This window comes from Choloepus didactylus, chromosome 12, assembly GCF_015220235.1.
Source record: "Choloepus didactylus isolate mChoDid1 chromosome 12, mChoDid1.pri, whole genome shotgun sequence".
NCBI classification, from domain to species: domain Eukaryota; kingdom Metazoa; phylum Chordata; class Mammalia; order Pilosa; family Megalonychidae; genus Choloepus; species Choloepus didactylus.
The window spans coordinates 94,077,546-94,095,390 of NC_051318.1; the positions used below are offsets into that span (position 1 = coordinate 94,077,546).

Consider the following 17,845-nt stretch of genomic DNA (forward strand, 5'->3'; position numbering starts at 1 on the left):
GACAACAACAGGATAAACTAATACAGAATTAAGAAATGGCAGACACTTTGCAAACTTTTTCCTATTTTTTAATATTGTTTTTAGGAACCAAAAGATGAGCAAACCAAAAAAAGAAACTGCATCAATGTGTTTTCCTTTCTTTATCCATGCCCTTTCTTATTCTACACAGGATCTGAGAGGAGGTTACATTGCTATAGAAAGTACTGATACATGGTGTGATTAACACAAATAGGAAAATCCTTCAAAAAAACAAGTTACTCCTATTTAAATCTCTGAAGGTAAAAGTTGGGCTCAAAATGTATGAAGTACAAAGAAGTTCACTGGCTCAATGATTCACACGTTTCTCACTTAGGATGGACTGATTTTATAGTCTAGAATTAAATACGATAATGCCTTAACATAGTACCTAGCAGAGAGTCCACACAAATACATAAAACCCTTTCCCTGACGGTAAACTAGAGTCGTTAAGTCAATGGGAAGCCCCCCCAGCAGGGAGAACCCAGTGTGCTCAGCCCCAGCCCAGGTCCCACGGACTCCCCAGGGGCAGCCTGTCCTAGGGCAGCAGCCACTGGGACCTGGAAGCAAACCAGTTTCCAGCACAGCACCTGCTACCCAGCAGCCACTCAATCAATATTTGCAGAATGAATGAATTGAGAGAAAAATAAACAATTAGGAAGAAACCAGATCTGAGGTGGAACCCAGCTAAGAGGAAGTCACAAACAGAACAAGGATAAAATACACAACCAGAAAGTGTTTCAATAGTGACAGTCAATCTAATGTGACTCAGGAAAGACCCTCGGGCTTCTCAAAACCTCTTTACAGGCAAATATTTCAACTGTGGCAAAGTGGGGAATCAGACAAGGGAAATAGGAGTAGAAGCAATCCAGAAATGATTCATAAACTTCTGTTTGCTCAACTGGCTCAACTTTCTCCCTACTCAACTTTGAACCCTAAACTATTAGTGAGTAGCCCAAATGACTACTTTATCATGAAAGTATACTAAGAGGAAAACTGAGTAGCCCAAATGACTACTTTATCATGAAAGTATACTAAGAGGAAAACTGTTTTAGAGTCCGAGATTATTGTTTAATAACCTCACATTCTGTGCGTGAACCACACAGACACTGAACACCACATCGTGACCTTGAGTTTAAACACCGTGACATGCAGCATGCAAAGCCACCCTGGGACCCAGGCCCCTTACCACATTCTGCCGTGATGGAAGCCAGGCCCCCGTACACAAACGGCTTCCAGTTGAGTGCCGACATTCTCACTGATGCCCCTTCTCCTCCGATTTACAGAAGCATAGCTCCAACAGGGGTTTTCCTGGATGCAAAAGAAAGATGTTTCAAAGTTGTTAGCTTCTCCCACAGGTTGTGTCTTCTCTAAACTCCTTCCTCCTGTTTCATCTGGAGAGTGCTACCAGGAGTCAGCACATAAGACCCCCAACAATCCCTCTTACCCATCCCAGGAAACAATACCTCCCCAACTCCTCCACCCTGCAGTAATTCCCAAGGGGAGCCTCACTAGCATAAGGCAAAGCACCCTTATCTCCTAAACCCCAAGTCAGCAATTACTAATCTCACAGGGAAAAAAAGAAAAAAGGAAATACTTGAGTGCTGATGAGGTGGGGGATGCTGTCCCAAATGCAGAGAGGAAAAAGGAAACATAGCTCACACACACACACACACACACACACACACACACGTGCACACATATACACACACACTTGCAGTTGCCCTAATTTTCACTCGGGACTTAAGAAGTTATCCAATGTGCCAATACCTTGATATGTGTGTATCAATCAATGTGGGGCAGTGAGCCTATTTTCTGGGTAGGCAGATATTTTATTTTTAAAATATTCTTGTTCACTAAATAACTATTTGCGGTTCTTTTGTCACTTAGGGAGTTGCTATGGGGAGAGATCACATTCCTCAGATACCTTGGAGCAGAAAAGCGTTGCAAATTAGCATCATAAGGTAAAAGGACAAGTACTTAACAATCACCGCAAACTATGTCTAGCTCACACTATAAAGGTTAGCTCTTTTCTCTTTCTCAGATTCCCAGCTGGGAGGCGGCTTTGGTCTGAAGGACAGAGGCACAATCACACTACTTCCTTCCTAGGGAAGTTCCCGTTAGCTCGGTTTTTTCCTTCATCAGCATCATTATCCCAGCAGCCAACACAACCAATTAGAGGTAGAGCACCTACTTTTTCTCACCGAGCTAAATGAAATGCCTAGCTTTCAGGCCTGCGGTGCGGCTTAAATATTATATACTTTAAAAACAAGCACAAAAAAAAAGGACACACAGCAAATGCTGCCCCCCACCCTCCTTTCCCTTAACCGGCCCTCAGTGACGATGACGTGGTCACCTGCCTGCCCCAGCCCAGGTCCTCCAAGTGCATTAGATGTTCTGGAACGTACCTGATTTGATTTGCTAAATCTGGCCTCGTGGCCATAAAGAGGGAAACTGTGCAAACTGATCCCCTTTTGTGCATATACTTTTGACCGTAACTATTGTTGGTTGCAAGTGAGCGTTCTAATTTATGATGGTCATTGCTGACAAGCAGTGTGCTCAATGCTTTGACTTGGGAATTTCACAAGTCTACCTTTGTCCCAGGGGAGGGTGCTGTGAGTCAATATGGCCCAGTGGTTAGTTCTCAGCAAGGCCAAGGGCATCCTTAAGTTAAAAGGAAACACAAGTTATCCCTTTTCAGTTTTTAGTGTATTATAGTAGCTGGAATGAAATACCTGGAACTGCTGAACTGTAATCCAGTAGCCTGGATTCTTGAAGACGAGTGTATAACTAAATAGCTTATACGGTGTGAACGTCTGATTGTGAGAACCTTGTGGCTCACGATCCCTTTATCCAGTGTATGGACAGATGAGTAGAAAAATGGGGACAAAAAGTAAATGAATAATATGGGGGATAAGGAGTAGGGTGTATTTTGGTTGTTCTTCTTTACTTTTATTTTTATTCTTTTTTTTTTTTTTTGGAGTAATGAAAATGTTCAAAAATTGATTGTGGTGATGAACGCACAACTATATAATGATACTGTGAAAAACTGTACACTTTGGATAATTGTAGGTTATGTGACTATATCTCAATAAAACTGTATTTAAAAAAAAAAAAAGGAAACACAAGGGCCAAAGAGAACCCAGAATAAAGATCCCAATAGCTATGCCTCATTTTACGGGTATTAACCAAATACCCAAATTGAGAGTGGTTACAAATGAATGTGGTAGAAAGCTCCCTATGCAAGGAAATTGAAAATTATCACTTTTATGTACTTTGGCACTGAACAACAAGCCCCTCCCTGTACATACATACAAAAAGCCTCCTCTTGTCTCCCTGTTATCCTTGAAAACATGCACAGCTTCAGCAGTGTGCCTCACCCAGGGCCACACAGCAGATGGGACAGAACTGGGCCTCCAACTTCAAATATTCTGACTCCAAGTGTCATGTTCTTTTTGAAGCAAACTGAGGCTTGCTGTATACGACACTGAAGGAGGTGATCCATGTTTTTTTCAAATAAGAGAACCCACCAGGGGTTGTGATGATTTGAAATACTCTATTAGTTTTACCTAGGGAGAAAATATTAAGTAGCACCAAAATGGTATTACTAAGATGCATTTTATAAACAATCAAAATGTGCTCATTTAAGAGAAAAATCTTAAGACAAAAATATAACATTCAGATGTTAGACGGTCAACCTAAACAGCAATGTTTTTTTTTTTTTTCAACACATAGTATATGAAAATAGTATTTATGTGATTCTTATTTTTGGGGTGCAATGCCATATAGGCCACAAACATCTGTGTTGGACACAGGATTCTTTATTAACCAGGTAGTAGAGCTTCTTAGAAGTATAGACACAGGGCTCCACCCACTGAATGCATATTTCCAGGTCTCAGCCCGAGCATTTGGGGCTAGGCTGAAAATCAGTGGCCACTACTGGCCAATTCATGCATCAGAATCCTGCACTGCCATTTAAATTCCCTTTTTAAGTAGTCAATTCTGCATGCCATTACAGTTGATTATCAGGGGAAAATGAATGAAAAATATGAGAATATCAATACAGAGAGAGACTTTTTTAAAAGGAACCAGAGAGAAACACTGGAGTTGAAGACCATGATAACTGAAATGAAAAAATTCCCTACAGGGTTTCAACAGCAGAAGAATCAGTAAACTTGAAAACAGGACAACTGAAATGATCTAAGGTGAGATGCAGAAAGAAAAAAGAATTTTAAAAAAAGCAGAGAGAGCCTAAGAGACCTGTGAGACACCATCAAACATACCAATATGCACATAATGGGAGTCCCAGAAGGAGAAGAGAAAAAGGGGAAGAAGGAATATTCAAAGAAATAATGATAGAAAACTCACCAAATTTAACAAAAGAAATGAATATGCACATGCAAGAATCCCAACAAACCCCAAACAGGACAAACTTGAAGAGAATCACGCCCAGACACATAGTGGTCAACTTGTCAAATGTCAAGGACAAACAGCGAGTTCTGAAAGCTGCAAGAGAAAAGCAACAAGCTCTGTACAAGGAAGTCCAATAAGATTAAGCTCCGATTTCTAATCAGAAACCATAAAGCAAGAAGGCAGTGAGATGAAATATTTAAAGTGCTGAAAGAAATCAATTGCTGTGCTGGTTTCAATGTATTATGTCCCCCAGAAAAAGCCATATTCTTTGATGCAGTCTTGTGGGGCAGATGTTTTGGTGCTGATTAGATTTGCATGGAAATGCACCCCACCCATTCAGGGTGGGCCTTAATCAGTGGAGCCATATAAACAAGCTGATGGGCAGAGGGAACTCAGTGCAGCTGCAGCTGTGAGTGATGTTTTGAAGAGGAGCTACAGCCAAGAGGGACACTTTGGAGAAAGCACAGGAGCTACAGATGACAGACAGTTTGAAGATGGCCGTTGAAAGCAGACTCTTGCTCCGGAGAAGCTAAGAGAGGACAAATATCCCAAGTGCAACTAAGAGTGACATTTTTGAGGAACTGCAGCCTAGAGAGGAACATCCTGGGAGAAAGCCATTTTGAAACCAGAACTTTGGAGCAGACGCCAGTCACGTGCCTTCCCAGCTAACAGAGGTTTTCCAGACACCATTGGCCATCCTCCAGTGAAGGTACCCGATTGCTGATGTGTTACCTTGGACACTTTATGGCCTTAAGACTGTAACTGTGTAACCAAATAAACCCCCTTTTATAAAAGCCAATCCATCTCTGGTGTTTTGAATTCCAGCAGCATTAGCAAACTAGAACAATTGCCAACCTAGAATTTTATATCCAGCAAGACTGTCTTTCAAAAATGAGGGTGAGATGATATTTCCAGAAAAACAAAAGCTGAGGGAATTCATCACTAGAATGAATTCTAGTCATTCATTTAGCACTGCTTATAGGTGCTTCCCTATAAGCAGTGCTAAAGGGAAATCTTCAGAACAAAAGGAAAGGACACTAGACAATGGATTGAAGTGGCAGAAAGAAACAAATACCTCCAGTAAAGGTAACTGTGCTGGTTTGAATGTATTATGGCAAATGCCATTATCTTTGATGCAGTCCTGTGGAGGCAGACATATTAGTGTTGATTAAGTTGGCACCCCTTGATTGAGTGTTTCCATGGAGATGTGACTCAATCAACTGTGAGTGAAATGCTTGACTGGATAATTTTCATGGAGGTGTTACCCTGCCCATTTAGGGGGGGTATTAATTGGATCACTGGAGTCGTATAAAGGAGTTCACAGACAGAAGATTCTCAGAGCACCTAACAGTGACATTGTGGAGAGCAGCTGCAGCTAAGAGAGGACAAAATGCCCCAAGAACAACATTTTGGAGAATGCCATTTTGAAATGCCACCTGGGAGCAAGAGAACACCAGCCACAGGCCTTCCGACCTAACAGAGGTTTTCTGGATGCCAATGGCCATCCTTCAATGGAGGTACCCAATTGTTGATACCTTACCTTGGATATTTTATGGCCTTCAGACTGCAACTTTGTAACCAAATAAACCCCCTTTATAAAAGCCAATCCATTTCTGGTATTATGCGTAACAGCAACATTAGCAAACCAGAACAGTAACCATACAGGTAATTATAAATGCCAGTACAATTGTATTGTGTTTTCTGAGTAATAACTCCATATTTTACTTCTTAAAGGTTTGAAAATGCAAATGTATAAGAAAGTAACGATAAATCTATGGTTTTGGACATACAATGTATAAAGATATAATTTGTAACAAGTAAAACAAAAAGGTGGGGGGCAGAGGGGTATAGGAACAGTGTAAGTGTATGCTATTGAAGTTAACTTGGTATCAAATCAAACACGAATGCTATAGATTTAGGGTGTTAAATTCAAATCCATGGTAACCACAAAGAATATGGAAGCGGGGAATAACAGACAAATTGAGGGTAAAAAAAAAAAAAAAAAGGTGTGATACTTGCAAAGACCAAATAGCAAAATGGCAGAAGAAAGTTCTACATTATCAGTAGTTACTTTAAATGTATATGGATTAAACTCTCCAGTCAAAAGGCAAAGATTGGCAGAATGGATGAAATGCTATTCACAAGAGACTCATCTTAAATTCAAAGACACAAGTAGGTTGAAAGAGAAATAGTGGAAAAAAATACACCACGAAAACAATACACCATAACCAAAAGAGAGTTGGGGTAGCTACACTAATCAGAGAAAATAGACTTTAGGTCAAAAATTGTTATGAGGGACAAAGAAAGTCACTGTATACTGACAAAGGAGTCAATTCAATAAGATATAACAATTTGTGCACTGTGCCGGTTTGAAACTGTTACATACCCCAGAAAAGCCAAGATCTTTTAATCCAATCTTGTGAGGACAGACCTATTGTGGGTGGGACCTTTTGATTAGATTATTTCCATGGAGATGTGACCCTACCCATTCAAGGTAGGTCTTAGTTTATTGGTATCCTCTATGAAAGGATAAAAAGTAGAGCTCAGAGACACTGAGAGAGACAGAAACACCCTGAGAGAAATAAGCAAAGGACACAGAGAAACTAAAACAGAAGCCAGAGACATTTTGGAGAAAGCCATTTTGAAACCAGAACCCGGGAGAGAAGGATCAGCAGATGTCACCATGTGCCTTCCCATGGGACAGTGGGATCCCAGATGCCATCAGCCTTTCTTCAGAGAAGGCATCTGTTCCAGTTTGCTAATGCTGCTGTTATACAAAATACAGACTGTTATAAAGAGGATTTACTTGGTTACAAATTTACCGTCTGAAGGCCATGAAAAGATCCAAATCAAAGCAATAGCACAAGTATACCTTCACTGAGGGAAGGCCAATGGCATCTGGAAAACCTCTGTTAGCTGATAAGGCATCTGGCTGGCATCTGCTGATCAGAATTGTGTTCCAGTTCCCCTCTCAGCTCCTGCGCATTCTTCAAAATGTCGCTCTTCGGGCGTTTGTCCTCTCTTAGCTTCTCTGGAGCAAACTCTGGGCTAGCATCTCCAAAGTGTCAGTAAAGGCTGCTTTCAACAGCTGTCTCCAAAATGCCTCTCTAAGCTGCACCTCCTTCTGTCTGAACTCTTATAGGGCCCCAGTAAGCTAATCAAGACCCACACTGAATGTGTGGGGCCACACCTCTGTGGAAATAATTTAATCAAAGGTATCACCCACAGTTGGGTGGGTCACATCTCCATGGAAACAACCTAATCCAAAGATTCCAACCTAACCAACACTAATACATCTGCCCTTACAAGATGGAATTAAAGAACATGGCATTTTGGGGGACATAATACATCCAAACCAGCACAGTATCCTCTTATTGATGCCTTAGTTTGGACACTTTTATGGCCTTAGGACTGTAAATTTGTAACCCCCTTTATAAAAGCCAATCCATTTCTGGTATTTTGCATTCCAGCAGCTTTAGCAAACCGAAACATGCATCAAATGGCAGAGCCCCAAAATATATGAAGCAAATATTGACTGATCTGAAGCACAAACTAGATGGTTCTAATTAATAGTAAGAGACTTCAATATACCACTTTTCATAATAAATGCAGCATCTAGACAGAAGATCAATAAGAAAATAGAAGACTTGAAGAATACTATAAACCAACTTGATCTAATAGACATATATGAACACTTCACCCAACAGAAGCAGAATATACATTCTTCTCTAGCGCACGTGGTCACTCTCCAGGATAGACTGTATATCAGATCACAAAACAAGCCTCAATAAATTTAAAAATACTGATTCATGTAATGTATCTCTCTGAACACAATGGAATGAAGGTAGAAACAACAGAGAGAAAACTGGAAAATACACAAAATGTGGAAATTAACCAACATACCCTTAAACAACTAGTCATAGAAGAAATCACAAGAAAATTAGAAAATAGCTTGAAGCAAATGAAAATGAAAACACAACATACTACAACTTAAGGGATGTACCAAGGGCAGTCCTGAGAGGGAAATTTATAGCTCTACATGCTTACATTAAAAAGAGGAAAGCTCTCAAATCAGAGACCTAACCTCCCAAGTGGAGGATCTAGAAAAAGAGCAAACTATACATAAAATGAGCAGAAGGAAGGAAATAAAGATTAGAGTGGAGATAAATGAAATAGAGAATTAAAAACAATAGAGATAATCAATGAAAACAAATGTTGGTTCTTTGAAAAAAAAATCAATAAAATAGACAAAACTTTACCTAGACAGACAAAGAAAACAAAAGGGAGGACACAAATAACTAAAATCAGAAGTGAAATGGGGAACATTCCTGTCGACCCACAGAAAGGAAAAGGATTATAAGAGGATACTATTAGCAACCGTATCTCAACAAATTAGATAAACTAGACACAATCCCTAGAAACACACAGACTACCTACACTGATCCAAGAAGAAACAGAAGTTCTCAACAGACCAATAACAAAAAAAAAAAAAAAGATTCAATCAGTCATCAAAACCACCCAACCAAGAAAAGTCCAGGACCAGATGGCTTTACTCGTGAATTTTACCAAACATGCCAAGAAGGATAAACACTCATCCTGCGAAAACTTATCCAAAAAACTGAAGAGGCAGGAACACTCCCTAACTCATTCTATGAGGCTAACATCATCCTATTACTAACGTCTTATAAAAATATCAAAGAAAATAGATTACAGCCAATATCCCTTATGAAAATAGATGCAAAAGCCCTCAACAGAATACTAGAAAACTTAATCCAACAGCACCTTAAAAGAATTATGCAAGGGTGCTTCAACATATAAAATCAATTAGTATAATATACCACATTAATAGAACAAAGGGAAAAAAATCATGATAATCTCAACTGACGCAGAAAAGGCATTTGACAAAACCAAGCACCCCTTTTTTGATAAGGAATTTCCTCATCATAATACAGGGCATATATGAAAAACCGACAGCTAACATCATATTCAATGGTAAAAGACTGAAAGCTTTCCCTCTAAGATCTACAAGACAAGGATGCCCACTGTCACCACTGTCTGTCTTCCACCACTGGAAGTTCTAGCCAGAGCAATTAGACAAGATAATGACATAATAAGTCCTCTAAATTGGAAAGGAAGAAGTAAAACTTTCCCTATTTGCTGATGACATGACACTATATAGAGAAAAATCCACAAAAAAAGCTACTAGGACTAATAAGCAAATTCAGCAAAGTGGCAAGGAAAAAGATCAATATGAAGAAATCGGTAGCGTCTTTATACACCAGTAACGAACAATCTGAAAAGGAAATCAAGAAAAAGTTTCCATTTATAATAGCAACTAAAAAAATCAAATACCTAGGAATAAATTTAACCAAGGATGTAAAGGCCTTATACACAGAAAACTACAAAACATTGCTAAAAGAAATCAAAGAAGACCTAAATAAATGGAAGGACATTCCATTTCATGGATTGGAAGACTAATTATTATTAACATATCAATTCTACCCAAAATGATTTAAAGATTCAACGCAATCCCAATCAAAATTCCAACAGCCTACTTTACAGAAATGGAAAAGGCAATTATCAAATTTATTTGGCAGTGTAAAGGGCCCCGAATAGCCAAAAATATCTAGGGAAAAAAAAAGAATGAAGTTGGAGGACTCACACTGCCTGACTTTAACACATATTACAAACCTACAGTGGTAAAAACAAAACAAAAAAAAAAACAAAACAAAACATGGTACTGGCACAAGGATAGGTATAGTGACCAGTGGAATAAAATTGAGAGTTCAGAAATAGACCCTCACACATCTATGGCCCATTGATTTTTACAAGGCTGTCAAGTCCACTCAACTGGAAGGAACAGTCTCTTCAACAAATGGTGCTGGGAGAATTGAATATCCATATGCAAAAGAAGAAAGGTGGACCTCTGTCCTATTATATACAAAAATCAACTCAAATGGGTCAAAGACCTCAATTTAAGAACCAAAACTATAAAACGCCGAGAAGAAAATATAAGGAAGCATCTACAGAACCTTGTGTTAGGCAACGGTTTCTTAGACTTTACAACAAAAGCACGAGCAACAAACAAACAAACAAACAACAACAAAAAAATAGAAAAATGGGACTTCATCAAAATTTAAAATTTTTCTGCATCAAAGAACTTACATCATCATGAAAGCAAAAAAGACAACCTAGAGAGTGCAAAAAAAAAATCTGGAAACCATATATTCAATTAGGGCTTAATATCCAGAATATATAAAGAAATCCTACAACTCAACAACAAAAAGACAAACAACTCAACAAAAAAATGGGCAAAAGACTTGAATAGATATTTTTCCAAAGATATTCAAACAGCTAAAAGCACATAAGAAGACATTCAATATTATGAGTCATTAGGGAAATGCAAATCAAAACCATGAGATACCATCTTACACTCACTAGAATGACTACTATTAAATCAGAAAATAACAAGTGTTGGAGAGGCTGTAGAGAAATTGGAACACTCATTCATTGCTGGTGGGAGTAAAATGGTGCAGCCACAGTGGAAGACAGTTTGGTGGTTCCTCACAAAGGTAAGTATAGAATTACCATATGACCTGGCAATCCTGCTACTAGGTATATACCCAGAAGACTTGAAAACAGGGACTCAAACAGATATTTGCACGTTGATGTTCACAGAGGCATTATTCACAATCACCAAAAGGTGGCGGCAACTTAAGTGTCCAGCAACCAATGAATGCACAAATACAATGTGGTGTATGCATACAATGGAATATTATTCAGCTGGTAGAAAGAATCAAGTCCTGATGCATGTGACAACATGGATGAACCTAAAGGACATTATGCTGAGTGAAATGAGCCAGACACAAAAGGGCAAATATTATATGATCTCACTGATATAAAATAATTAGAATATGCAAATCCACAGTCAGAAACAAGAATGTAGATTAACCAGGGGCCCGGGTTGGGATAGGGAATGGGGAGTTAATGCTTAACAGGTACAGAGTTTCTATTGAGGTGATGGAAAAGTTTTGGTAATGGATGGTGATGACGGTAGCACAACATCGCAAACGTAATTAACTGCATTGAATTAGATACATGACTGTTTAAAGGGAAGGGGAATATTTTAGGTTGTATACATGTTACTAGAATTAAAATTTTTAAAAAAACCTTAAGACTATACAACACAAATAGTGAACCCTAAGGTAAACTATGGACTGTAATTAATAGGAGATTATAATAATATTCTTCCAACAATTTTTAGCAAAGGTATCACACTAAAGCTAGATGTTAATAATGGGGGGAAGGAGGGTTATATGGAAACTGTATTTTCTGAATGATTTTCTGTAAACCGACAACATCTCTAGTAAGAAAAATTATAAAAATTTTAAAAATAATAATTGTCATGGAACTGCCTCCCCAAGGTTTGGGACCACATACTCTCCAGTTCCCAATTCAGATACACCACTGCAATATACTTATCTACTGCAAAGTTGTGGCCACTTCTGTATCAACATTCCAGGTTAAACTGTAAGATAGGATTTTTCACTCAACTACAATTTTTAAAAGTTAACTAGAAGCAGGTGAAATGTTTTGTCTCTTTTCCTTTCTGAATGCTAGGACTAGATCCCCTAAACAGTTAAGAAACTGGGCCTTCCCCCAGTTAATGCTCGCCAAGTAAAAGAAAGGATCACTTGACTTAAATGTAAGAGCCAGAAGGCTCAGTAGCTGGTTAAACATCCAAACAAAGACAAGGTTCTAGCTAAGACCACGTGCCAATAAGCTGTACCATCCAGGACCTCTGTGACAGAGTGTAAATCATGTTGTGCTGAAATCTGTGTTCCGTAATCGAAACCATTTCTTCGCTTTGGAGAGCTTCTCCTCACACACATTCCTTAACTTCCTAGCACAATTAAAAAAAAAAAAAATCCCTACTCTGTGTCCACTGAAGTGGATTTAGCCACACCCAGGCCAACAATGAGGGAGACTGATGTGTCCTCAGTGGTAAATAGTGTTTGGGCAGATCCAGGGAAAGGATCTCAGCAATTCCAGAGCCCAAGTGGCAGGCATAGAAGGGGCTGCCTATCCCTTTCTCCCTTGCAGTAGCCCTCCTGACCTGGCTAGAACCCAGTGGCCATCTCCCTTAGCTGCACTGTGAACTCAACGACAGCTGTCACTTACTGAATACCTGATACTTCAGGCATTGTTGTTCACTTTCCACATTAGGGATTTTATTTAATCCTCACATCTTTATGAAATCCCTATTGTCATGCACTTTTCAAAATGAGGAAATGCAGCCTCAGAAAGGCAAAGTGACTTTCCCAAGGTCACACAGCAATCATATTCAAACTAAGGTATCTCTGAAGGAACACATGTTCATTCCTCTATTCGATACACAGCCAAATGCCATTTCCCAAAGGCTGCTAAAATTATTGGAGGGTGGGAGGGTAGCGAATTCTACACATTCAGAAAAAAAAAAAAAATGTAGGATTTTCCTGCAAGAGAAATACAAAACTATTAAAAAAAAAAAAAAAAAAAGCTTTCTGAGTGGAAACATCTATCATAATAAGAAACCCCAAGGATTCTCCCTATACTTAAGGGATGTATTAAGTTATACATTCTCTCCTCACTACATCTTCTCTAATCTGGTTACTTAGCGTTTATTTCCTCCTTAACTCCTTTGTACAGCTGCAGAGGGAGGTAATTAAATATCGAACTTGCTGCTGGAAATTCTGAGAGCTTTCCAAGTTTCTCTTATATAATTAATTCTGGATAACTCCTTTCATCTTTACTTGCTGTTCCCTTTACACGGTAATCTTTAACAGTAATCACGTCTCCAAACTTTTGCGCTCTCATAAATCCTTGTTCCCTGCAGGGCTGCCCTTTCGTGGACTTTCCCTATTCATTTTAAATGTCCAGGACCAAAAATCAGACTTGTGAAATGTGGGGTTTCAAAGGAGTCTTACAAACCATATCTAGACCAACTCCCTCATTTCACATGAATTAACTGTGTCCCACTGTCACGAAGCTTGGCAGCGACAAAGCCAAGGGCAGAATCCGCGCCTCTGCACTTTTCCCACCATATGAAGAATGAATCGAGATTCTGCAAGCAAGAATCGTGTGTGCTCTGCTTGCGCAGAACAATAATGCTGATATTGCGGTTGCAACTGCTTTACATAAAACCATTCAAACCTAGAAAGGCCTTAAAATCCAAAGCTACGTCAACTTGCCAAGCAAATGAATTCGGCCGGTCCTTGGAGAGGTGAGCCAACCAGGCACATTCCCCAAGCAAGTCAAAGTACTGCGTCCCCTTTCCCACAATGGGAAGCTGGCCGGTGCTCGGGCTGCACGCTTTAAATGAGCCAGCGACCCGGGAGGGAGGGTGGGGGCAGAAGAAACACGCGGGGCCGAGCACGGGCGCCCACGCCGAGCTGCCGGAACGAAATGACATTTTAATAGCAGTCACTCCACTCCCACCCTCGAGGACGGGCGGGAACGCGTGCAACTGCAGAGGCTACCTGGCCGAAGGCGACACCCCGAGGAGCGCGGCCCAGCCCGGGCAGCCGAGCGCTCCCCGCGGCCCCACGACCCTCGCAGCCCCCGGGCCGCGGCCGAGCATGGCGACAGCACCCCCCGCGGCGGGGCTGGGCGTCTCTCTCGCGCGCGCGCCCCCGATCCCGGGAGCCGTGGGAGGAAGTGGGGTGCGGGCCGGAGGACGGACGACCCGGAGCAAGCGCGGCGCAACCTGGCGGAGGCACTTACCCGGCGGCGGCGGCGGCCCTGCGGCTCCTCCTCCCTGAGCTCCGTTGAAGTCGAAGCCGGCAGACGCCCAAAAAGTAGAGAAAAGGCCGCGAGACGCCGGGGGTGGCCCAGGAGTCTGCGCGTGGCCCCGATCCCGGCCCCGCCCCTCAAATCCCCGCCCTCCGCCTCGGCTCCCATTGGCCGCCAGCAGCGCCCAGGCCCCGCCCCGAAGCCCCGCCCTTGACGGCCGGCGGCGGAACTGCGCGCCTGGAGTCCCAGAGAGCGCGCGGGCCGGGTGGGAGCTCTACGCGCGACCTCCCGCAACCCGCTGGGGGCTCGGGCAAGGGTCCTGCGTCTCTTCAGGGGGTGAAAGAGAAACTTGGGAAACACACTGAAGACGCAGGGCCTGAGCCGGAGAAGGTGCCTTCGCAGGCTGCACTTTTTTTTTTTTTAACCGCAGCTTTTTGGTTTGAAAAATGTACAAACTGAGCAGAAGTTGAGAGAATAGTACTATAAACACTATACCCTTCACCCAGATTCACCAAATGATGAAATTTCGCAACCTTTGCTTTATCTGTTTTCCCCTTGAACCATTTGAAAGTTGCATAGAACAATGGTTTACCCCTAAATACTTCACCATGATCACTTGCAAGAAATGTAATACTGTTTCAATCATATCACCCGAAATACCTTCTGTATTTAAATCTCCTTTGTTGTCCAAAAATGTTAACGCGAGCGCGCGCGCACACACACATGTTCTATTGTTGTGGTTTTTTAAACATTCACCTGTTGCATTTGGTTTCGTGTCTCTATGTATGCTCCTTTATTCAAGACCAGTGCCCTCCGTCTTTTATCTCTAATAACTGTCACATATTTGAAAAGTCCAGGTCAATTGTAGGGTGTACCACGTCCTGGACTGATCAAATTGTTTCCTCACGATCCGATTCAGATTAAACGTTTGGGTAAGAAGAGTAAGAGGTGATGTGTATTTCCCCTTGAGACACTTCAAGAGATGCCCGGTGTGGGTTTTGCCGGTTATTCGTGAGGCCAAGCTTGGCCACGTGGTCAAGGGGTGGCCACAGATCTGTCCACTACAGAGGAACTGCTCTCCCTCTGCAACAAATAAGCTCCGTGGGGGTAAGCTGAAACCAGCTAAATATTTTGTCCCCCAACAACCTTTCACTCAATGGATGTAGCATATACTGACCAACTCTTCTTGCATGGGTTGGAATGTGATTTTCTAAATTGTCTAAATTTAAAAAAATTTGTATAGCAATATACCATAGAATAATAAATAGTATACAAGTAATATGTACTATTAATATAGTGATAGAAATAATTTATATTGTTTATATAATAATTAATAATAGATTAAATAAATCTATTCAATTTGTCTAATTTTATCATTCCTCCTAGCTGGCATTTTAAGGAATTTCCTTTTTTCACTCTTTTCTCTCTTTCTTTTCTTTTCTTTTCTTCTTCTCCATCTTGCCTTCATTCTTCCCTACCCCCCTCCCCACATCTCTCTTCCTTCTTTGAATATCAGTAAGGACTCCTGGATTCTTTCTTAATTCAATTATTATAATCCAATACCAGTATTATTTTTAGTGCTCAAATTGCCCATATTTGGCCAATGAAAGTCCTGTTAGCTGGCTCCTGTGTCCATTTATATATCTTTGGTGGCTAGGAGCTAGATACCCCAGAAAAAACATGTTCTTAAATTTAATCCATTTGTGTGGGGGTAAAACCTTGTAAGTAGGACCTTTTGATGAGGTTACTTCAGTTAAGGTGTGGCCCACCTCAATCAGGAAGGATCTTAATCCTATTACTGGAGTCCTTTATAAGAGAATGAAATTCAGACAGATAGAGAATCAAAGAGGAAGCAGCCAGAAGCTAAAAATTGAAGGAACCTGGAGAGAATGGAGAGGCCAGGAGAGACTGCTTTGTGCATTGTCATGTGGCAGTGGAGCCAGGGACCAAGGATCACCAGCAGCCAGTCCCAAAATGCCAGTCTTTGGGAAGAAAACATTGCCTTGATGACGCTTTCATATGAACTTCTCCTAGCCTCAAAACCGTGAGCCCATAAATTCCCATCGTTTAAGCCAATCCATTGCATGGTATTTGCTTTAGCAACAAGGAAACTGAAATAATAACCCACCAATCTGAGCACTTTCTTGCTTTTTGGCACAAGACCTGCTAGCTCTCATTGCACTTCTCCCTAGGCAGAGAAAGTCTAGTTCCTTTTAGTAGGAAATGGCATTTAAAAATTTAGATCTGAGCACTTGGTGTGCTCATCACTACTGGGATGTCATTTCTTCCAGGCCCTTTCAGTAGACAAAGCATATGCATAAGACAATGAACAGTATATCTTTTATCCAGATGTATATTTACATCCGGTTCAAAATCCATAGGGTTCATTCTGACCTTCCCTTTTGCGTATTCATATCTTCCTTCTCCCACAGGGAGATACAGCATCAATCTATTTCCACATTTATTCTGTTCTACAATATATCAAAAAATAGTTTTAGACTTACTCACCTGTACCACCACCAGCAACAAACCTTCTAAATAAAGTTCAAGATTTCTTTGCGGTTCTTTTTCTTTATAATACATACTACTAAATGGCATGCAAGTAGAGTACTGTGTTCAAAGGGTATTACAATTAATTTGATTTTCAATCTGGTTAAGTTATCAATTTGATCTTATTGTTAGGTTTGTTATTTTTATTGGCATCAATTTTAGGGTTTGGTTTTTTATCCTTTTTTATCTAATTTCAGTTTTTTCAATGTATAAAACATTCACACAGTCCAACATCTAATCTTATAAAAGTTAATATGCAGAAAGCTCTCACTCCCATTCCTACTTCCTCCACTCGGTTCCCACTCACCTCCTCTCAGTAAACGTTTTCATTACTTTCTAGTTTATTCTTCCATTCTCACCCCCCACCCCCAAATTAATATACATATATATATATGTATACATACATATATATATATGTATGTATATATACATACATATATAATATACATATATATATATGTATGTGTTAGTTATCTATTGCTGTCTAAGAAATTATCTCAAAACTTAGCTGCTTAAACAACAAACACTTGTTGTCTCAGTGTCTGGGGGTTGGAAATCCAGGAGCAGTTTTGCTGGGTGCCCTGGCTCAGGGGCTCACTGGCTGCACTCAAGGTGTCAGCTGGGGCTATAGCATCTCAAGGTTCAACTGGGCAGGATCTGGTTCCAAGCCTATTTGGGTGGCTATTGGCAGGCCTGAGCGCCTCGCTGGCTGTCGGCTGGAGGTATCAGTTTCTTGCCTTGTGAGTAAGCCTCTCGGTAGACTACTCATAACATGACAACTTGCATTCCCTAGAGAGACAGAGGGAAGAAAGGGAGGGAAAGAGAGGGAAGGGGAGGGGAGGGGAGGGGAGAAGACAGAAGCCACAGCCTTTTTGTAACCTAATCTAGTAGTGATATCCCATTACTTTTGCTGTATTCTGTTTGCTAGAAGTGAGTCCATCCAGTTCCCATTCCAGGATTATACAAGAGCATGAATTCTGGGAGGCAGGGATTGTTTCAGGGGTGGGGGTGGGGGTTGTTATCTTAAAGGCTGCCAACCACAAATATGTTTTTTTCTTTTTTCCCCTTCCTTCTTACATGAAAGGTAGCACACTTT

At 40.8% G+C, this 17,845-nt stretch overlaps 1 protein-coding gene across 1 annotated transcript in view; it reads right to left on the minus strand.

Moving 5' to 3' along the window:
* SLC25A30 (solute carrier family 25 member 30) overlaps window positions 1–14,323 on the minus strand; it is a 32,517-nt gene extending 18,194 nt beyond the window's left edge. Inside the window, exons 1-2 of the mRNA XM_037800512.1 lie at window positions 14,191–14,323; window positions 1,205–1,326 (exon numbers count right to left, since the gene is read on the minus strand). Of these exons, the coding sequence (XP_037656440.1) occupies window positions 1,205–1,268 (64 nt within the window). The 5' untranslated portion in view covers window positions 1,269–1,326; window positions 14,191–14,323. The remainder of the gene's footprint in view (window positions 1–1,204; window positions 1,327–14,190) is intronic.
* Window positions 14,324–17,845: the final 3,522 nt, after the last annotated feature.